At 29.2% G+C, this 24985-nt stretch overlaps 1 protein-coding gene across 3 annotated transcripts in view; it reads left to right on the top strand.

Moving 5' to 3' along the window:
• The window catches only part of LOC107165733 (retinoic acid receptor RXR-alpha-A-like), a 30897-nt gene that overhangs the window by 2511 nt on the left and 3401 nt on the right, over window positions 1-24985 (top strand). The window contains exons 1-7 of one of the 3 annotated variants that reach the window (XM_015514098.2): window positions 4007-4432; window positions 18878-19004; window positions 23053-23205; window positions 23280-23445; window positions 24272-24424; window positions 24536-24668; window positions 24742-24966. In XM_015514098.2, the coding sequence (XP_015369584.1) occupies window positions 4357-4432; window positions 18878-19004; window positions 23053-23205; window positions 23280-23445; window positions 24272-24424; window positions 24536-24668; window positions 24742-24966 (1033 nt within the window). In that variant the 5' untranslated portion in view covers window positions 4007-4356. Of the gene's footprint in view, window positions 1-4006; window positions 4433-18877; window positions 19005-20414; window positions 20663-23052; window positions 23206-23279; window positions 23446-24271; window positions 24425-24535; window positions 24669-24741; window positions 24967-24985 lie in introns of those variants that run through there. The other 2 variants (XM_089216071.1, XM_089216072.1) reach the window with 2 other exon arrangements.

The following is a 24985-nucleotide window of genomic DNA, read 5'->3' as shown; positions in this document are numbered from 1 at the left end:
TATAAAAATAATCAACCATTTTGTTTTATAATGACATATAACAAAAAATGAAGGCTTGTAATCTTTAGAAAATAAAATAGGCATTCTTCTGTTTGTAAAAAACAGTTGTTTAAAATCTATATTTTTTCAATATACCTATATAAGTTTCAGACCACCTTTTTTAAAAATTGTTACGGTTTCTAAGTTAAAGTAGATGGGTTATAATAATGTGTACGTACTTGATAATTAATTTTTATATTGTATTATATTACCTGTTTAAAAGTGTCTTTATATTTTAATGAGTTATTTAAAAAAATGAAAATGTCATGAAGAAATTCCCAATAGATTTGTTAGTTTCAGTTTTTATATGAGATTTATATAAAATTATTATTAGATCTTAGAATAGATCTTAGATGTGATTTTGGACTGTGGTGTACCTAATGTTTTTATTAATTAAAGTTTTAAAAAGTAATCTTAGTAGTTAACTGTAAATTAGTCACATCACTCTAATTAAAAGAACATTAAATAATTTATGAAATATGTTACCTATGTCATCTTTATAAATAAAGAATTAGTCAAATTTTGAAATACTTGAGAGAATTATGAACATTTATTTTTGTCAACAGAATTATTTTAATTATTTGATGTTGCATGCACTAGTGTTTAGTTGAAGACATCATTATTGATTAATGATTTGATCATTTAATAGATACCTATCTAAAATAGTATAATGTAGATATCTTATAAATGTTTAACAATCTTATGTTTATATCAAGTTATATATTTAACAATGATAATAATATTTAAGTGTTTTAGCCATAGTGTAACTGCAATATATCTTAAATATAATAAAAGGAACTCAATTGAATACATATTACCTCGCATATTACCTAGTATAGTACAATATTTAAAAATATATTAATCACATAGGCATAGTCAATTGTCAAAACTACAGTCTGGCTAATCAAGTCATGACCTAACCTAATACCGAGCCTAATACTGAATGAATAAAATATTGACTTTAGAATTTAAATTTCAAATTAAAAAGATATTTTGTAATTAAAATTTATTTTCATATTTGTGATGGGGCCTGTCATAAAATCACCTAGTTTCACTTATACACTTTACATATTGGTAATTTATTTAATCATTATTATTATTATTATACTCCATAATATTCTTAAAATAATCAAACTTTAAGGGTCAAATGCAATTTTTGAAAATTATTTGCAGGCCGTTTCCATTTTTTTTTTTCATATGTATTTTAATTTGCTCAATCTAGCTGTATAAAATATTTTTATAATAAGAATAGATGCCCAATAGACAGAAGGATACCTACAAAAGAGGGCTTGATTAGTTTGATTAAAAAAACTATTTAATCTACTTCATGCTTATATTTTGAATGAGGATAAAAATAAAAAATATTAAAATTTGCAATTGTTCGTTGAATTTAGTGGAGAATATTAAAATGAGACACAATATTTTATTAGGAAAGGGTATTGTATGAAAAGTTCATAAATATGACACAAATGTTTTTTTTGGATTTTAATTAAACAATTTAATTTTAGCGTGGGCCATAGTTAATTTGCTAAAGCGCCGTTTAGTGATTTGACACTAAGAACCCAGGTGGTTGTTACGCATCCAAAAATTTGAGCACTGGCTGGTGCTGGCATTCAGAGCATATTTGTGACTAAAGCCAGACACTGCACCACATCTAGCCAAAATATGGTTTTTATTAAATAATACAATATAAAAATATAGGTACTAAATAGATATACCGTATACATACTGAGATAGACTTTTTTAATATTATTAATACACAATCTGTACCAGCGGTAAAAATTTGAGTGCAAGGTATATAAATATAAAAGAAAACTTGAACAACTTGATTAAAAAAGTAACCCATTGATGAAACTAATATTTTCAATATTAAATTAATTGTAAAAAGAGATTTACATATAGAATAATGAAAAATATTTTATAAGTTTGTTTAGTAAACATAATATTATATATATTGTAATATATTATTGATTAAATTGTGGAATAAGAAAAAAAATGATAATTTATAATGGGCCTGCGAATACCCGTTTCGACATTGCCTCTTGGGTGCAGTCTCTTGCGGAAACCTTAATGCTTGCATCTGGTCAATGAAGGGAGTGGATGTCTGTACAAGAAGCATGCTCACTGCATACTGTGCATATTATTTAAGGGACAATGTATAATTTATATAGAAACCAAGGTAACTTAGGTGTCGTCATACATAAGGCTGAGGTTATACATTTAAATATTTTCTTAATGCAATGCAGTAGGCACAAAAATAAGGCGATGTATCATGTATATGCGCTAAGTAGGACGAAAACACGTTTCGTGTTGAATAGATGTATATCTTAGACTATGATCATGCAATCTCTATGCTGCACTTCTGTAGTTATTGTTTATAAATTTATAATATATGATTTATTTATATCAAAGCTTTCGTCCACGGCTATTATTGTGATACTGCCATGTTTTGTCCTTAAACTTGGAGATTTTTAAATTGTTGACGTATAATTCACAATACAAACATTCATATATACATCTTACATGATTATATTTGTATTTTATAATGTGTAATTTCTAAGAAAAACAATATAAGAAATCCATTTCTACTACAAATTTGCGTCTTATTAAGTGGGCCGAAACACCCGTTTTTGTTGTCTCAGTTTTACAATGCGTAAAAATGTTACGGTAACATAGCAAACTTACGCTTAGCAATTCATATTTTACTCTGTTAGCTTAAAAATGAGAGTGAATATTCCTATTATGAAACTTGATGGTTAGAACATTATCTGTGTTTTGTTGGAAGTATTTTTTACGATAATTCAGTTTTTAAATGAGTTCTGAGCATTTTTATTTTACAATTTATTATACGCGCATAACTCACTTAAAAATTGAATTATTGCAAAAAAATACTTACAAGTTACAACAAAACTTGCTATCAAGTTTCTAATTTGTAAGCTAAAAGCTTGTAAGACTGCGACCACAGATAATACGGGTGTTACGCCCACCTAATAGCGTTTGGGTATTCTAATCATCGAAACTTAAATGATATTATAATGTGTATACAATATGTCAATATATTATACTAGTAACAAGAACTTGTATATGTGTTGTTTATAGCCCTAGTATGAGCGATTAAGCGTTTACAATTCGTGTAGGCATATTATATTATTTAATCAGAAAGAGGAAAAATAGAAAACAGAAAGTAGTAGGTACACTAAGTAAACTAAGTATGTAAAATAGTCGATAAACTATTTGGAATAGTAAGTGCTTAATGGCATTTAAATTTGTTCAGTATTATAATTTATAATATATACAGATGCTATTAAGGTAGTGAGGAAATAAAGTTTTATTAAAATAAATCACATTTATAGTCATATTAGTACTATCTAATTCCACAAACGATAGTTTTTAGTGCCACTAATTTCCCACTACGTATTAACTTATAGCTCACTGGTACTAATGACAGATTACAACAAATAATTAATTTCTTGAATATGTTTTTAATTGTACTGATACCTAATGGCACACAATCAAATTCCACATTTTGAAGGCAAATGCAGCATTTCAAAATTATTTTGTTATAACGTTGACGGTATTATAATAATATAATATAATATTATGTATCCCCGAGGTAACCGTCGTCGAAAGATTATGGACGGGATCGTTGGTGAGGAATAAAGGTGACTCGCGGATCGAAGGATTTGGTAATGATGTAGGAATGTAGGATGTAGCTGGTACATAATATAACTGGTGTAATCGTTAGGAACACACAACATTGTGTAGAGCGTCGGTGGACGGTACAACAAGTACCTACACAGTAGTCAACAAGCAATAATGGGTAACGTTTCTCGTCGGTACGATCTAGCGAATGGTGGGGCGCGCGCGTGGCCACCGATCGAACAGCGTGCCAGTGTGCTTATTTGGTTGCCGTCCGTTGCGGCGCGTACCTACATATTCGTTGCGAGGCCGTGCTGTCGCTTTTGCCGTCACCGCTGATGCTCTGGCGCTGTGCCGCTCGCGCCAAAACTGTGTCACTGGGTGGGTAGAGGCACATCGCCGTATAGTTATTGTTGTATCGGCGTGCGTCGGCCGGCTCGCGGGATCAGTGGGTCGTCCGCGGCGGTCCGTGGAACAGGCGCAGCACAGCTCCGGCCTATAGAGCGATCGGCGATTTTGTCGTCCGCGTGCGTGTCGTAGTCGTTATTATTACATTTTCCGTCGATTCAAATATACTGTCGTCGGTCCGGTTACGCGCGCGCGCCAGCGAATCTCCGTCGTTCGCCGAGCTCCGGCCAGCACCGGCACCGAGACACCGGCCGGGTTGAGTATTTGAACATGTTTAAGAAAGAAAAACCAATGATGTCCGTGTCGGCCATCATACAGAGCAGGGCGGCTCACCACTGGAGTAGAGGTAAAACACGGCCGCGGCGTCATTATAATAATCTAGAAATACGTTCGGTTAACCCGGTATTGATTTCTTCCTATAAAGAACACTGCTTTAGAATAAAATATATTTTTTTTGTGTGATGACGCCGGTTCAAAGTTCTTGTGATTCCGGCGTAAATATATGTAATCACCCGTTTTTATGTTTTTCCCATATTTCAAACTTGAAATTTTATAAATTATCATTGTAAAAATATATTATTTAAAGTGCGATGAAATACAAAAAACAATTTGATATTTTGTATCGACAAATTAAAAAAAATGTCCTGATGTACATTATACCGGTATGCTTATATATGACGATATAAACCAAGAGATTTCACGGGTGATATTATTTTGTGTGTTCCGGGTTAAACGAACGAATTTATAGAATAATATGTATTGCACAGTAGTTGTATAACGGTGGAACTGAGCCCCCCTTGTTATTGGTCCAAAGTGGGGAAAAGGGTCTACATATTAATCATTACCGCGCGTGTATGAGCAAGACGAGCATATTATATTCTAGCGTGGTACAAAATTATTCGACATAATGGTTCGTTATAACTTCGCACCAATAGGACAAAATAAATCGTCCTAACGTGATGACGCGTTTTCTCGTTTCCTCCCTACGACATCTCTCTTGTCGATTTCCGTTATGCCCACGAAATTTAATATCTTGATCGGGTTTTTTTTACCCTTAAGGCTGTCTTTTCCGACGTTCCACTCCCTCCCTGTTTGTAAAGTCCTCAAACGCTTTTAATTCGTAATTTTCTGTGAACTATACTGAACTACGTACATTTAAATATTGTTCGTCCGAAAATGATATATTAACACTAGAGTTTTAATTTTGGCAATGCTTTTTAATTATATTGTTTTTGAAATAAGTCTTGTAAAGGAAACCAAGTACTGAGTAATGAGTATATTTCGATTTTTATCGTTGCAGGCAATTCGTTATCGTTATAATTATAGGTATCTATATTATAGATTATCATTATTGATGGATTCAGTAATATGTTATCTAAAATGATAATCAATAATCATTCAACTCTATGTTTTGATTACTGTATTTATAATATTTTTGACAATTATAGTTATATCTTATATATAGTATATATATATTATATATGCATAGGTACAAATTTAGATGTTCAGGGTACTTTATTATATTTGGCAACGTTGCATGGAATTATTTAGAGTTCTCAATTTTAATTGACAAAAAATTCTTAAAAGGTATCTTATGATTATAGCTGTTCTCGTCGTTTGGTCGTCTATATGCAGGGACTAGGGTGACGGATATATATTCGCTTAGCTCATTGTAAGATAAATGATTATTTTGGTGAAAAGTAACTTTATTGGCCAACTAAATGTATACCTATGTCTATCAATTAATTAGAAAGCAACCTAATCGAAAAATATTGGTTTTATAGGTACTTAAAATGTTGTAGGCACAACCGTCTAATAATAATATCTGTTTTTTAAGCATATTATTTTGTAAAAAATAACTATATATCTGATAAGTGCAATATTATATAATTGTATTGTATTGTTGAGTCTTAAAAATTATTCTTATAGTTAGAACTTTCAGTATTATTGGAACTTTAATAATTCTTATTTTGTAGCCAAATACAAGTTTACACAGTTTAAATGGTTGAAATCAATACTTATAACAGTAGTAAAATACAGTGATAATAATAATAATTATTATAATATAGGTATTTGTGAGAGTTATTTTCTTCATCGTGTATGGTATATACAACTATACTAACAATACACTGTATACAATACGTATTTTTGTTCACTTGGGTCATCTAAATTGTAAAACTAGCGTGTAAGAATTTTAGATTGTTGTGCATTATATTTAATGTATAATTCAAAATTCAATGCATATTTTATTTATCATGAACTGTATCTAAGTATCGCTCAATAAGAAGCAGAATAGTAAATGTTACGAAACCTTTTCATTTGTTTAAACCACTGCTGCATATATTTAGATGAAACTATATTGTTTAAGATATAAATTTGATTTGATATTCATTTGGTACGGTATAAATACTCGTTTGCTCTGCGGTATTGGAATTAATGTCGTACAAAATAAAATCCTGACAATGTTTTATAAGCTCTTTTTTTAATCGTTTATCATGATCGTACTTATTTGATATGAACCATTGCTGCTGCTGTAGTGCTGTTGTATTCTAAAACTCTATATAACCACAAAATTATGTTAATTTTGTGACGGGAAAATCGAGTCGGCATGGCGCGCGTGTCAAATGCAGTTGTCGGTTTGGACGTATTATTTATTTTTATTCACATTTGAGTTTAACGCGTTCGTTTGAAAATCGTAGTAATAATATGATAAATAATAATAATATATTTTTTATATGTACGTAACCACTAACGTCTTGGGCACCGTGTCTCGAGGTTGTCAGAAAAAATTAATAGTAAAATCGATCATCGTCCATGTCGTCGTCAAAATACATGATGATTATAATATTTCACTGTTATTCGTTTTGGTTCGTTCTCGTTTAGGTATTTATGTACCTGCATTATTATTTATAATACCTATAATAAACTATTGAAAATTACAATAAATTGTCGTGTTTGTTCACGTGTGTTGTACGTACATCGGATCTTAATACAATATTATTTATATTATAGAATTATAATAATCGATACAATAATAATAATAATATGATGGACAAATAATGAAGATCATAGTATACATAATAATAATTTAATATCGTCGTCCGCAGTTGTCACATTAAATCGTTGCGATTCTTGTGCATGAGACGTATAATATCGTGAATGACGTACTCGTAATAATAATATTACGTATCGTGACGATGATAATAGTAATAAGTAATAATGATATCCGACGACAATGTTTGGTCGGGTCCGTTGTGGTCTTCTTCGGTGTGGTGGAAAAGAGTGGCGCGGGAACGAAGTGAAAAAATATGATTGACAACGATGACAACGATACGGTCGTTAGCTGCGGTGCGCGCGTTGCCGCCTCAAGGTCGACGTTGCCGTGCCACCCGTCCTCTCCGCCCCGCTGACCTACCGGGAGCTTCCTATTTCGCACCTCAAGGTCGTCATATCTCGCGCGGGACGCACGAGGCCTGCTGCAGTTAGTTTTACACATACGTGTTAGCGAGTGCAGCCGGGAAAACTCGCGGTGGTAGTCTCTCGGCACCCAACTTCTCTGGTAGGTACGGCGCGCGCGATGACGACATGACGGCACAGGCGCTCCGTGTACTTGAGTACATCGCGGTGTCGCAATATTATGAGCGCGCGCCCCACCGGTCCGAAGATATAACACAAAAAGTCATTATAAAATTATATGTTATTGGTATTATAAATTATAATGTTTCATAACACACCGTCAAAAGACCGCGTGCAGTTTGCGCGTGCGCGTTCCACCGGCATGCGCCGTTTTTGTGACGACTTGTACGGAATTTGGGCTTTTGAACGACGGACTTGTAAAATTTAATTTTGAAACGATCGAACGACGTGGGAAAAGGCCGCTCAATAATGACAGCGGGGATGATCGTAGACGATGTCGAATGCCGGTGGTCGGTCCTGGGGATGACATAGAATATAGAAACGATACAATTATATATATTTTTTTGTCACGGAAAGTTTAATTTTTGATGTCGGTTGGAGCGTTGCAAAATGACCTCCTTTCCATCGAGTGAACAATAAAATATGCTCTTTTCAGCTCAGAAAATGGAAAAGTTACTGTTCACATACTATTAATATACATCATGCACACGTATCAATCTGCTTTTACTAAAATATTAAATATTAAGTTTGACGATACCTTATAAGTGGGTAACTCCTATCATGGAATACAGATTGTTAAAAAAAACGTCAAAAACGACTAAACTTCAAAGGGTTTCTGTTTCGCTCCTGTTTTGTCAATATTTGTTTATTTGGTGTAAATAGGCGTTGACACATTTGTCTGACAAAAGCGGAACTTTCTGCTTAGAGTTTTCGGTCGGATTTTTCGTATCAAAGCTACATTCGACAACCGATAGGTACCTACAACGTGGTGCACGTACTGACGTACTGTATAATCGTGTTTCATCTGACTGTTTTCCGATGCATTTTATAAACGTTAATTTATTCTTAGTTGCTGTCGACACGAGCCCGTGTTATATTTTAAATTTTTACCGTATTGATATATACATTATGTTATATCGCCTTCCTCTATTCTTCCCCTTTGTTTTGTAATTTATTTTAGTCGTTTCGTACCATAAGTGATGTAACGTTGAGTGCTGACATGTAAATATTTAATACTTACGAATTACGAGTGGTTTTCCGTTCTCTGTTATTTCTTAATGTTTGTTTTTTTTTCATTTTACGAGTAAAGTGGCACTGTGGCAGTATAATTCGATCCTTGGCAAACACTTCAAATGTAATAGTCTATATTATTTTTTCTGCTTGAATATTTCTGTTTCAGTTAGCTTTTAAAATACCATCGTTGACATGACAATTTAATTGCCTAAAGTTTTTATTTTTTGATATTTTATTTTTACTCGTACAGATTGAATCATAAACGTCTATAGGTAGTTTATATCACCATAAAATATAATTTTAGAAACATTGTAGATATGCATTTTTACTTTTACACACATTTGTTTTTTACTTGCAATGCATATATATTTGGTATTATAAATATTAATGAACGATATTTTCAATAAATTGGAAATTTAATTTATTTAATAATTTTTTTGATATAATGTATAGATAAAATCATAATGCCGATCGTGCAGTGTTTTATTATGCTGGATGCTGGTATTAAAAATAATACATTACCCACTGATTTATAGTTTTTTTTGAATCACCTTTGCTACTTCAATCTTGTTTGTTTCGAATAAAATTTGTATATATTTTTGTGAAATATCAAGATATTATTCTAATATTGTCAAGCCTAACATGATTATATATAATATAATTTAATTTAATATAATTCGATAAAAAAAATACTCTTATACAAACTCTGGTCTTAAAAATTTGTCATTATTCATTGCCACGCCAGATGCAGGCTATTGTGTAACCATAGGCTATAATTTATATTATGATTAAATATAAAAATGATTGACTCTGAAAGTCGACTTTGGTTTTACATTTATGGTAATAGAAATTCAATTTTTTTATCTAGTTCTTTGAACTTTGAGTATGTTTTCCTTGTTTCTGTTCAAGCAACTTTTAATATACAAGGTTTAGGTTACATTTTTTTTAACCACTATGGTAGAGGATATTTTATTGAACCTTATCATTAAAATTAATATAATATTAACCACGTAAGATAATCAATTGATTACTGCAATATACCTATCTATTGTTTATATATCAATTTAAAAAAATAATTATCTTAGATATTCATGTATTGTTTACAATTATAAATAAAATATGATACTATATAATAGATCACACCACTGCAAGTAATTATTGTGGTAGAATTACTCAGTAGGCACACACCTATAAATGTCGCCTATATTAAAGATATATATAAGATAAATTATAATTTATAATAGTTAAATTTTTTTCTAAAAACAACGTTGATAGTTAATTTAGAATATTACAATATTTATAACACTTTTATTATTATATGTAAGTATTTACACTTAAAATATTATGATATTTTAACCATAAAATTGACAATTAATTGTGTACATAATATAACAAATCAAAGTTCATTGCCACAGAGTAGTCAATCACATACTCTGAATAGACAATAGTGATTCCTTATGCGCACACTACGTCATGTACAAATGTACATATTATGTTCAACATGTCGGTGATGCGTTACCACCATTTTTCTATCTACGTGACACAAAAACCGCCTTAATGCTGCTAATATAATTATAGTCTCCTCTGGTAGTGTCTAATATACTCAACTGCTGCTGTACATTCGAGTATTGTCGCTTGTAGATTTAGTTCGCATTAAATCGCGATAGACATCTTGAAGATCGCATAGTTATAATTAATAATTACTATAAATGAATCGTATGCTCAATGCCACATTTGACTCTTCAATTATTTTCTTCGGTATTATGGTCACGTGATAACCTTTAAGAACAGCGTCAAGCATTGTATTATTACACATTTTTGGTGGAAAATTGTGCGTATCTCCCATAGTTCCGTCAATATAAATATATGTACGCATTGATCGCCCATGTATCATTGAAATTACCATTACAGTTAGAAAACATTAGTAAATATTTGTTTATAGAATTTTGGTTGATTATGGTTTATCTGATAAATAGATCGATTGCGATGGACAAAAAGTAAGTAAACATATGATATTCTCACCATCAAATCTATAGCATGATATTGAAATGTGGAAGTTCAACGTTATGAATGTTATGATAAGCGTCCACTATAAATGGTTAATTATTTACTATCAACTCAACAAATATTTTTTTCATATTGCCTATATTAAACTCCTTAAGAGGACCCGCATGTGTTATCTCCGTCTTAATAATGCATACCATAGTACATTTAACATTAAGAAGAATCAGTATTCAGTTTTAGTTTGTTGTTTTTAATAGTAGAGTGAATAATTACCCTATTTTAAAATTTAAAATAAACGTAGTGAGAATTATATCTAGATCTGCTAACTGTTTTAAATTAAAATATCGACAAAAATACTTACGAGGTGTCCTTAAGGATAATATTCTTACCTTTAAATTGTATCATGTAGGTCAAATCACTAAAATATTAAAAGTACAATGTCCTTTTAAAATTAACAAATTTTAAATCCCTTAACAATACCAGTCACAAGTTGAATAACTAATAACTATATTATAATCTCTATAATAAACAAATATTAAAAAAAAACATTTTTGAGTTATTACATCACATTAGAAAGAAATATTTTATCCCGTTACAAAATAATATATATTCTTGCCTTTTTAGGACTATATAGGCTATAATATATTCTAAAATTATCTTTAGCTCAAGTCCCCTCAATTTTTTCATTGATATCTAATAGTTTTTTTCTATGTTTACAAAATTTGTCATTTGGCTGTAGGTACATTCCAGACTTCAATTGGCTATCAGTGTAATTATGTTCTATTCTTATTACATACAAAATTAATATTTTAACGATTAAATATGGTATTGGTAGTAAATACTAAGTAATAGATTATAAATATATATGTTAAGTATTAAGATAATACACTGTGGTTTCGTATGCATATTCCTACTTTATAAGCATATATGTAGTGGGTCTCAAATGTTTTACGTATTACAACTCTGAAATCACATTCGATTACCTATACTTACTATATAATATCATACTTGTTACATTAATCGTATTTAATGTGTACATTAAATTTACATATTTTGAAGTCTCTGTTTTCATTCTTCATACTGCCGCGCTGTCTTGGAACCATATCATATTTTATCTTGTTTGAATAAATTCTTACGCTTTCGAAATGAATTCTTATTAGTATTATATAAATTAACACTACCTATTTGTGTATTGTAATCTTAAGATGTTGAGATATTTAAACATTTTTATTTTAAAATAAGGCGTGAAATCTTGGTCATTTGAATGAAACATAAAAGTGTGGGTTTGTCAAGTCTGGATAGTCCTGCAGTACTTCTTTTATACTTATTATCGTTCGTAACAATCAAAATATTTAAATTTAACTTTTTGGAGGACATTTTTTGGGGCCTTTAAAATCTGAAAAATTAGCATTATTATAAGTGTTGTTTTATTGCGAAACCCTATAGCTATTCATTTTTAGTTGAAAAAAAACCATAAAACAACAATGGAAATTCAATGTTAAGAAAGACGTACAAGTGTACAACGTTACAATACACTAGAGTACAATTATAATCTGACGCTAAAATCAATTGCATCATTCAGTTAATATACAATATCAATTGTTTATATGAAATATAACACCTAAGTACGCATTTTTATATTGTGCACTTTGTAACCGCATAAATGCATACATAATATCGTATTGTTTTGAATTATTCAAAAAAATATATTAAACATAAGTTATTTGTATTTTATAGGTATAGGTATACCTCTTATGGGTGGCACAATAAAGTATATTACCAAAGGGATGAATTTTAAAAAACTTTTTAGGCTTACGACTTTTATTGTACTTTTAATATTGATTTAATTTGAAAAATGTATGCTTATAAGTTATAAATAAAGATAAATTATAATAAATAAATCGCACTTTTGAATGATCGCTGACTTTTACGACATCGGTATTTTTTCGCTAGATAAATAGGTAGAATCCCATATTTTAGGTATCTATTACTTCTTATACTCTCTTTCTTTTCTGTAAATTATTGAATAATGATTTGGTCTTGATTAAAAATGCCCTTTTTGATGTCGTACATATTATCATGGCATGATCATGCTCATAATATATCATGTACTTAAAAAAAGGATAATATCTACCTATGCCGCATGCCTTGAATTGATAAATCAGAAACGTAATGCGTTAAGGCAGATATATTTTAAGCGGAAATGTGGTTTTGACCCTGAATGCGCTGTGTAAGTGTGTAACCCAATCGCAATACCTAAGTCGTATAATAATATTTTACGTCTATTATTTAGAAATCTGTGTGTATAGTATTACCGCGACTACCCGATGACCCAATATGTATGTGCGTCAACGTCTGTCGTGTGGCGAGGAAGATTATATATCCATACTGTGTTTTCTTTAATTTATTATTTATTTATTTAATACCTATATGGTCGTATAGTACGATGTGAACAATTATATAATACGACAGTATATAATAATAATATATATGTATCGTTTCGATTCAGATACATTTCTGATAATTAGTATTGTATTCGAATTCGAAATGCGACATGTCGTCCAATATATCGTTGCGTGAACACCAACCTTGTACAAATTCGATAAAACGAACGCTTGATGTGCATTTTTGTGGTACGCCTGCGCATGTGCATGTTCATAACTGCATTGAAATCTCCCACCCGACTCCGCCCAAGTGCTGCAGTTAGTTCGCTGCATTTCATAAATAATTAACTTATATACTAACACGTAACACCGCGTGTACGTACGAGAGCGAGTATAGTCGTGCACCTAAAGCATATAATATTATATGTTATATAAAGCTCTCGTCCGCTCGTTCCATTATTAGACGTTATCAAAATGTCAAGGCCAATCAAAGGAATGATTTGATTGGGTTGCCTCCATACGTAAAAATTTTGTTTTTATGTGTGCCTACGTGTTTTTTCCATATGTTTATGTGTGGTATTCTGCCTCAATAGTTCACAAACGATGCACTATGCATTTAGGTATTATATCGTCAAGTGTTTAAGTGTATAATACAATACATTTACGTATAACTATAGTATATACGTGGTTAAGCGGTGTATGCGTGTACTTTGATCGGCCAAATCATATCTGTATTATAATTGCAGTATTTATATTTTATATAATTTCCGTTATTAATTAGGTAGAATTTTTTTTCATATTCATCATTTGGCTTGTAATACAATATTCTAGTTTCATTAATGTATATAATACCTATATATATAAGTTTATAACAATAGTGCATATTTATAATACAATTGTAAATTGTATATAATATTAGCTGTATAACCTGATGATAACCAACTATTATGGTAATATGGTACCTAACTCTGTGAACTCCTCCGACCAAAATGAGCAATCCACCTATGATGAATTGGATATAGCACTTAGTTCATTTTCGAACGTGGTTAAAAAATTATACTTTATAAACATTCCTTGCAATTTTCATAAAAATAGTCTATTAGTTTTTGAGTAATAATAATAAGCTACAAAAATATATTATTCATTATTGTATTTTATAAATTATTTAAAAATATCTTTTATTTGTGTAACCAGTGGCAACATTTAATATAAATAAAAATATATTCTATAATTTTTGTGAGTCATAACAAAATTTGTGTTAGGCGGGTTGTGAACCTATCCTATATAGGTTGAAAAATTCAAAAATGAAGCTATATATAAGCACGTTCCGAGTCTCAAGGATTATTTGTGCCAGTTGGTAGTTCTGTGGTTTCCAAGTCTATATAAACCCCGTCCAAACGTATGCTATATAAATATATCTAAATATATATGCAATGATTTTATCAAAAATTAGTTCAATCTACTTCTATAACATTTAAGCCGTATTAGAATTATTTGAAAATATATGTACCCTTAAAAATAGAATCTGACGCATCGTTTCGTATCATTTTTTATAGTATAATTATTACTGATATTTTATCATTGAATTAAAATGTATCGCATCTCTTACAGTAATTTACTTAATGACTAGGTACACTCAACAACTTATGAATAGAAATGCGACTTTCTTGGTATTAAATAACTACTTTTGTTTGTATATAAATACCTAGGTTTTAAAAGTATTTTTAATTTCACTGATTTCGACAGAAGCATACAGAAACATATATGTACCTACCTATGTAAAATTGTGAAATTTTATATAAAGCTTATCCGATTTTAATATGTGAATATAAGAACCTAATTAAGGGGATTGGAAGCGGTAATTTTCTGTCTTTGTCTAACACACGTGGGACATATACAATACGCCTGATAAAAATAAAGGTACTTCTAGTTGTTCGATTTAAAATATGTAAAGATGTGTCAATTGGTATACAAGTTTACTTCGCATCTGTCGAAGCATATTTTTAATATATTTAATAAAAAAAATTGACAAATTTATAAAATTTAAAATATTTATTCTTATCAAAATATTGCTACAATCGAAAAAGGGCTTCGACCGATGCAAAGTAAACTTGTATACCAATTGACACATCTTAACATATTTTAAATCGAACAACTAGAAGTACCTTAATTTTTGTCAGGCGTATTGTATGTCCCACGTGTGTTAGACAAAGACAGAAAATCACCGCTTCTAATCCCTGGTATTTAACTTTATTCACATAATATATAGGTATAGTATATGTACTACCACCTACATGTGGTAAATATAGCCAACTGTAAACTATTAGTGTAATCCGATAGTTGCATATTAATAAAACATTATTGCAGAATTCTTGTTATTATCGATGATGCTTGGTAATCATTTTGAATATATTGCAATCTTAACTTTGAACATCGTACTAATTAACACTATATTTTCAGTGAATATAGGTAGGTACCTACACTTCATTGCTTAAAACACAATATGCTTATTGGTTGAATTATTGTTTGTGAATAGTATACAATACAGAAAATATACGATCATATAGATTAAAATTTGCTTTTATTCATTTTTCTTTCAACGTATTTTTATTGTTACTATATAACCAAATCAAGGGCATACAAGTCAACGGTTGAAAAGAGGATACCTATTATGCAGTGAATAAAAGTATTCAAGGTCGTATCATTATGCTACTATATTACCCGTGTATTTTTTTTTACATTAAATTTGTAGAGGTGAAGGTCGAGGAGAGTTTTCGCTCCCAATATGTGTTAGGATAACAGAATAACATAAATTTGGCATAATAATATTAACCACTTTCTTTTGCCATAATTTAAGCACATTAACGCCTAAAAATGGACTGTAAATAAGTCATTTAAAATTTCAATATAGGTATCTATGAAAAGTATTATGTATATATACCTATTAGTCATTATTTGTATTTGCTTATACCATTTTTGGGTATACTAACCTGATATCAATTGCATACGTATACGCTATGCATTTTTAGCTTGCACTAACCGCTTGTCGTCGTGTGTTAAAACGCCACAAAATGCAGAATGTGTTATTATAATCCACGCAATATTCACAATACCGTAACCATAAATACAACTTACTGTTAGTTGATATTTAAAATTATGAATAATTTAGGTGGCACGAATAGTGTTAATAGAATATTTTTTACTACCTGCAGTTTAACGTGCATAATGCACATCCAAGACTGTCTTGGATGTGCATTATTGTCTTGCCAAGACATAAATATTAGTAGATAGGTGTAGCCGTGTGGGTACCTATATTTTTAATCTATAATATTACATTATTATTACCTACGTTTTTTAGTTTCTTTCGAGGTTACTATATAATATTAGCTATAGTATATACACCTTATCGCATGTGGATATTTCAATTTATACTATACGTATATAATATCCATTATGCACACTATACATTATATCGACATATTATACATTTAAAATGCTACTATATAGCTCTACGATTTCACAGTAACGCAATTTATAGTGTGTGTGTGTGTAATGTGTATACATTATGTTTATTATACGAGTACTACACATGTCTATACATCGTTGCTGTTTTCAAAAAAAACATCACTCATAGCTATAGCTGTGGTATTTGTTGTAACGTGTGTTATGTATGTGTGAAATGGTCTTCGTGTTTTTAATGCATAAAAAAAAATGAAAATCGCACGCCTATATTATCTTTGTCACTCATACTTCCTATATATATATACGGTAATTTGCCAAGAAAAGATTTAAATGAGATAAATATTTCAATAGTGTATAGCGTTTGATTTTAATATAATATCGAATGTGTCTCTATTATAATTTATTTTTTCATCATAATGTCTATAATATCGTAGTCGGGTATATTCGCAGTAACCCGTGTACAGTCTGTGTTGCCACTGTATTTTTATCTCCGATAAAAAATCTTAAGTAGGTACCTACATAGTCGGTACAACAGTAAAGTCGCCGTTTATTGGACTTTCGATTAATTGACATATTTGCCTGTTGGACTCAAATAGGCTGATTAGGTTTGGCTTACAAACGTGTAAATTTCCTATTTATTAACATAGGAAAAAAATTATCTATTGAACTCACTTTACACTGGTTATTGGTTAATCTGGAGAGGGTTAGATTAATATGTATTTTTGAGCACTTATTTTTAAATTCAATATTACATTTCCTCGATTTCATCGCGCACATTTATTTCTACCATGAATACCATTTCTTTGACTCATTATATCGAAAATTAAATTTTCCGTCTTTAAAAATATTTATTTTTAATAAAATTTAAAATGGCAATAATACCACATTAAAAAAAAAAAAAAAAAAAAAAAAATGTATTTTCCTTAACAAATAACAACCATCAACATAATTTGTACACACATATATATATATATGAAATACATAATATAGATTATTGAAGACTTATAATAATGCAAATATGTATAAAAAATCAATAGCGCACATATTATATTCGTACAACAACGCAACAACCGGTAGATAGCAATTCAATCGTGTTTTCCATTAGTCATCGAATCATCGCAAGTAGTAAAATGTATATTTTACACAATATGGTTAATACTATTATAACCATATACAAGGTGAATTTTAAAGCATATTTGCCCCGATTTCCCCTTTTAATAGTACCTATGTTTATTCAAATTCTTAATTTTAGAACTTTTATGTACACCTAAATAGCTAAATGCCACATCTTCAAATGTTTAATATTTTTTACTCTACTTAAGAAGTGTCCTGTGACGATACAAACTTCTATTTTATTTTTTAACTTTTTTTACTGAGAATTATTTAGCAGATGATTTTTTTAAATTTTGATCATCTAAATCAAAATTCTAATGAGTAGTTTCAACGTTTTTTCGTTGATAATCGGCGATTAATAATCACATTAGGAATCAACGAAAAAACCAACAAAATTAATACCTAACATAAATTAGAACCATAAGTACCTAATACGGAATTATCGTAATATTATATTATACCTATATATTATCACTGTAATTGTACGACGTTGCACAGCGTAATCAGTCTATTTACTTAATCATGTACTCTATACATTTACAATTTTTTTGATAATTCGATTGACAAAAACATGTTTATTAAAGTATAATTTCTTAAAATATGACCGATTTTTATTCAAAACAGTTAAAAATCCAAAAAACTAAAAAACCGCAAATTATGCAAAGTAAAATTTTTTAATTTGAGTTATCTGTATCATGAAATACATTTTGAGCTTACTCTGCTATTTTTAAGCATCTTTTAAGAAATATGCAAATGAGATAAAGTCCCAATCCTGCTCGTTACAATAATCAGCATTTTAATGTATTCATAATTTAAACATAAAATATGATTAACATGCTTAAAAAATTACACTGTATACATCATACATTTTATACTTGGTATAAAATGCCCATGCTATTATATTATATGTAGATACTAGGTACCTTGACTGGTAGTTGAACTCTTTTTTCGTGGCGCCCTTTGTATATATACTGAACAAACTGTGGTTATATATAATTACTATAATTATAACATGTATATTCTATACATTGCATGTACCTACGTAATATTGTTTAAACGAGTGAATTTACATAATACTGATATAATGATTTAGGTATAAGATAACAATTTCCTACATTTAATCTACATTTCTTATGTATTTATATTTAATGTGTAATATTTTATTCGTTTGTTCACAGGATTAAGATTGGACAATAATCTGTCACTGAGTTCAATGGGTCCTCAGTCGCCTCTAGACCTCAAACCGGACACGGCCACTCTAATGGTTAATTTTAGCCCTCCGGGAGCTCCTTTAAGTCCTGCAGGGTAAGCATAGTTTATATTGAGTAAATAATTCTAATGTACGTCTTAATATTCATTATTCAAAATTTATTTCGTTTATTACTTGTAGAAGTGAACATGTTATATATTAAAAAATAATTTAATTACAAATATTAAAAAACTATTAAAATGTATTATTATTATTAATGGTTATTGCTTTATTATTCGTATTAGTTATTGTTGATTATGATAGTATTATTACATTATAAAATATAATTGTGCAATTATTTTTACTAGACTTGACATGAACTCTCAATCTGCAGAATTTATTTCACTACACCTATAGGTATGTCGCTTGGACCATAATACAATTTCATACTGTGTATATTAAACATATACGTGCACATTAAAAAAGATATAGATATAGATTCTACTGGTTCTGAAATTCAAATATTTTTTATTCACTCGAACTATAAAAATCATAATAGGCTTACGAATTGCTTTTCCCCCATAAAAATCATTATTTAATCTGACAACATTTATTCCAAAAAGAATAAACTTATAATAAACCAAATATTTCTTATTTCATTGTACACGCCTTTAATGTTTTATTTTTTGGAAATATTATTACCATATTATACTACATTATTTATTATGCATCTATAATTCTATATACAAAATAAAATCGTGTGCATGCCTACATATTTTACTGGTTTTGAAACTCAAATATTTTTCATTCACGTAAAGTTTAAAAGTAATAGGCTTTTTATATGAAACGATTTTTTTTTTCGTTCTATAAAAATCCGGATTCTTGTGTTATTTAACCACTGATTTTATAGGTACCTCGGACATGAATAATATTTACATATATTTATATTGTGTGTAGATATATGTATGCGTACCTATCTAATCATAAAACCGGTCGATAAAAAACTGATAATTGTTCATTCCAATATAATATTATTCTCATTATCAAATTTTTTAATTAAATTCGTCTGATTCGACGAGTATGCGTCGGTATTTTAATATGTATAATGAATATACAGCAATATAGGTACTCATATAGTATACATTCACATTTAATTAAATAATAAAGTATCTTATTTTTCCGTGAAAATCCGACATACTATAATATTATAGTGTAAATATTGAATACCTACCATAATATTATCTAATATTTCGCTGAACTCGATGTACATATTATTAACATTATCAATAATGCGCTGTCGACGTGTAACAAACATAAATGACCTAATATTATTACAACCAATATAATCGTCATTGTTGTGTTTATACGATGTTTTTTTTTCACTTACAAGCCGTATTCATCAATTATTTCATTCCGTTATATTTCGCAATGCTCTCGCAGTGTGCACGTCTCAGTTGTAACGTAATTTTAGCATAGTAGGTACATTCTTTTTTGTGTACTAGTGTATATCACAATAAATCAAAGACAAACATTTATTTTTGCTGACAAAATATATTTTTTGCTATCGTTTATAATAATAGTATTTGCATTGTACAATGTACATATTATAATTATTTTAATATAGTGTGTTTGGTCTTCAGTGTTGTTATACCTACTGATGTTCGGTCCAAATAGTGTGCTTCGACGATTATTATTTTTTTTTACGTTAAATTGAAGAGTTTTCTAAGACGTTTAAAATGTATTCCAACTCGTACACCATGTATTCAAGTGACAGGTAAATTGTAATGATGGGTTAGATTACCGGTTTGTTTGAAATTTGAATATTGGACGGGACGTATATGAAAGTATTGTTTTTAATTTTTTATATTGTTTTTGTTTATCGTTTTTTTATAAAATACGTTTTTACTAAGCGCTCGTCTATAGATATTTCTATTGGCGTGACTGAGATATAAAAGTTACAGAAGTTATGCTAGCACTGCAACTACAAATTCGATAAATATAATAATATATTTAAATGCGTATACAGTGTAGTTGAATAAAAACAGTAAATTTCTGAAAAATCTTCCAAATATTGTATTGTGTTGTGAAACCATGTGTTAAGCATGAAATACCTCTTGAGGTGCTAAATATGACGTTTATTGCCTCAGAGTAAGATTTATGTATTCTGATGTAAAACTCTGAAAAAGTACCTACCTACTTTATGTGTTTTAAGTTTTAACTTAAATCATAATATTTTTATAAATATATGTTATGCCTATTAGAGACTTGATATTTTTTTTTAGTATAGGTACCTACTTATTTTTTATCGTAATATTTATTCTATTGAATGAATGTTATAACTATTAACTATACATACTTTATTTTAATTTTATCACTTGACTATTATAATTTTAAACCAAACAACACAAATTATCAATTTCAGTATTTTGTTTTATTTGTGATATAAAATAAAATAAATGTCTACAACTATACATTATATTATATACCTACAAATGTAAAAAGTAAAAAGCTCTCTTTAGTACCTATTTCATAGTTACTGTTTTTCTTCTTTGACAATTTGATTGTGATTTATTAAAAGTTAACATGTTGTATTATAAACTATAACATAATAAGTACTATAATATAAATAGTAATATAGGTTATGTTACTAATTTTGTATATTAATCTGTGATTGATCTTAATAAGTAAAAATATCTGCATGTTTAGGTGTATAATATCTCTGATATTGCAGTCAACTATAATTTAATATTTATATACATGCTTCCACATTCATAGTTGTGGCCTTAAATTGTAAATAAAATGTTTTATTAGTGAGGATTTTTTTTTATCTTTGTTTAGGAGTTAAAAATATTTAGTTGATCCATTTTATTTAAAAAGTGTAGTACCTACTGTAATTATATGATTATACATAATTCTTTTTGCAATTAGGTTAAGTATATAATATAATTGACTTAATGTAAAATGTTTAATGTATTAATACTTAATTTTTGTTAAGTTCACATTTTTTTGCTTTGATCATTTGTTTATAAAACTTTGTTAAAATAAGCTATATAAGTAGGTGTGGCAGACATTTATCAGTTTAACACCCAAATTATACCTATTATGGAGTATTACTAAAGTTCAGTTAATTATCTTTTATTATAAAGTTAAAGTTTAGTCCACTCTACCGGGTGATTCTTTTATCATTAAACACTCATTATTTCAAAAATTATTAATGTTTTTGAAAATATTTTTTTACATAGTTTCAAGTTGTTAAAAACCAACGTTTTTATTAAAAAATTATATTTTTAAATATTTTTTATCTTTATCATTTTTTAAGTTTTTTAATTTTTTGAATGACAACATAGAGTTTTAAATTCATATTCCAAAACAGAATATTTTTCTAAGTATTTTGATTCATAAAAATTGAATTTAGGGCTAGTAGCTTATGAGATATAAGTATTTAAAGTTTAGATTGGCAGAGTGGAGTGGTATGTGGTTACCCCGCGAAATTTTTGTCCACTACTCCGCTTGTCTAAACTTTAAATACTTATAACTCATAAACTACTCGACCTAAATTTGATTTTTATGAATCAAAATACTTAGAAAAATATTCTGCTTTGGAATATGAAATTAAAACTCTATGTTGTCATTCAAAAAAGTATAAAACTTTAAAAATGATAAGGATAAAAAATATTTAAAAAAAAATATTTTCAAAAACATTAGTAATTTTTAAAATAATTAGTGTTCAATGATAAAAGAATCACCCAATATATGCATTATCAATGTTTTAATTTTAAAGTTAATTGAATATCAATTGTAACAGTTATCATTATACATTTTAGCTACTTATAATCAATGGTATAGCAAACTAGCTGTCTAAAATTTAAATTTAGCTCATGGATTAAAAGTTTGTGTTTTCTTATACTAAGGTAGTTGTATAGTTTCATTAAATTTTTCTTGGTGTATTATGCATACATTAGAAAATACTGTTACTCATAAAAACATTTCACTAAAGCCCATTGATAATTAACAAGTGTATAAAGACATGAAGTATGTTCTAATAAATTTTCCAGAATAGATGAAAATTGTAACAAAATGTATATGATGTAAAATACAAAAATATTCATTACTAGATTTGTAGTAAATTTAAATTATGTTTTCTTCTTTTCCTATTCTTTATAGATTATATAATGTCGACCGGAACAGTATGATGAATAATTCTTGCAACGTACAAGATTCTCCGAATTACCCGCCCAACCATCCACTCAGCGGTTCGAAACATCTGTGTTCCATATGTGGCGATCGTGCCAGTGGAAAACATTACGGGGTCTACAGGTAAATCTGCGTTTTTCTTTTTTCCAGTGTCTAAAGCCAATTAATTTTAATTATGTATATGAACCTCCATATAGTTGTGAAGGGTGCAAAGGGTTCTTCAAACGCACTGTGAGGAAAAATTTGTCTTATGCGTGTCGCGAAGAAAACAAATGCATTATCGACAAGCGTCAACGAAATCGGTGTCAGTACTGCAGATATCAAAAATGTTTGACCATGGGCATGAAAAGAGAAGCTGTGCAGGTGGGTTATTGTCGTCATCCACCTATATTTACAATCAATTCGAGACGTTTTTGTACTTTTACCGTACTATCTTAAATAGTACATGACACCAATAATAATAAGATCAGTGATACATTTATAGCCATAAATAAGTACATTCAATTTTTTTAGCCTCTGTGTTTTGTGGACTAGAGGCATCAAAAGTTGGTTTTGTCTAAAACAACTGCCGTTTTGAAGAATTTTTTTCAGTGCTTGTGGGTGGGTAGATAGGTGCTTGCTTAAGTTTTAAAAATAATTATATCACGGGCGTTTCAAAAGAAATTGGCCCTTCTGGCTGTTATTATGATGCCTATTTATAAAACATAGATGGTTGTTCCGGATTCTCATGATATTTCTATAAAAACATAAATAGGTTCTTTACAACAAGGCATTAAAACATTTATAAGAAATTTGTAAGTTTAAAAATGTTTGTTGAAAATTGGTTAGTTTGAAAATAATTCAACATAATATGTTATGACGAAAATATGTGTACCACCATGAGATAATAAAATTATAAATATCTACCAAATTTCTAAGATTTTATCAATAATACAAAAAAATTCAACAATTAAAATAATTTACAATTGTGTAACTTTTTAATTATATAAAATAAATTTCTGTTTGAAATATATTAGTATACAAGTGTAGGTACACCTTTATTGTTTGTTGTTTATTAATTTGATTTAAATATAATTTGTTATACTTAGAATAAGTAAGGATATTGGTTAAAGTACCATTAATAATATAAAGCTCAAAAAGTCTATATTTTCGTATATCATAGATAATAAGTTGTTTCAATAAATTTTAGGAAGAAAGGCAGCGTACAAAAGAACGAGATCATAACAACATCGAAGTTGAGCCCACAAGCAGTTCTAATACTGATATGCCAGTAGAACTCATATTAAGGGCTGAGAATAAAGCTGATGCTATAAAGACTGAACAACAGTATATAGAGCAACAAGTAAGGTTTTTTTGCACAAATATGATTATATGAATATATTAACTAAATACATTCAGCTAAATTTCATATTGTAAATGACAGTGTATTTAATTAAAAAATAATTTTTTTCAGCATCCTCAACATACTGTTGGTGCTATTTGTCAAGCAACTGATAAGCAGTTAATACAACTTGTTGAGTGGGCCAAGCATATACCACATTTTAAAAATTTACCTCTAGGCGATCAAGTTTTATTATTGAGAGCTGGTAAGTAAATATACAAATCCCAAATTATGTTATAGCATGCAACATATTTATTTTATTTACTTTTCACTTGTAGGTTGGAATGAGTTGATGATTGCAGCATTTTCCCATAGATCAATCAGTGTAAAAGATGGTATAGTTTTAGCTACTGGACTTACTGTTGACAGAGATTCAGCTCACCAAGCTGGCGTTGAAGCTATATTTGATCGTGTACTCACTGAACTTGTTGCTAAAATGAGAGATATGAGTATGGATAGAACAGAGCTTGGCTGCTTGCGTACTATTATTCTTTTTAATCCAGGTAATTTTTTTAAAATTAT

The sequence above is a fragment of the Diuraphis noxia genome, unplaced genomic scaffold (assembly GCF_037042655.1).
Source record: "Diuraphis noxia isolate RWA-SAM2 unplaced genomic scaffold, SU_Dnox_SAM2 contig0001, whole genome shotgun sequence".
In the NCBI taxonomy this organism is placed as follows: domain Eukaryota; kingdom Metazoa; phylum Arthropoda; class Insecta; order Hemiptera; family Aphididae; genus Diuraphis; species Diuraphis noxia.
Note: the sequence above shows the minus strand (reverse complement) of the source record. Positions and strands in the feature narration are given on the sequence as shown.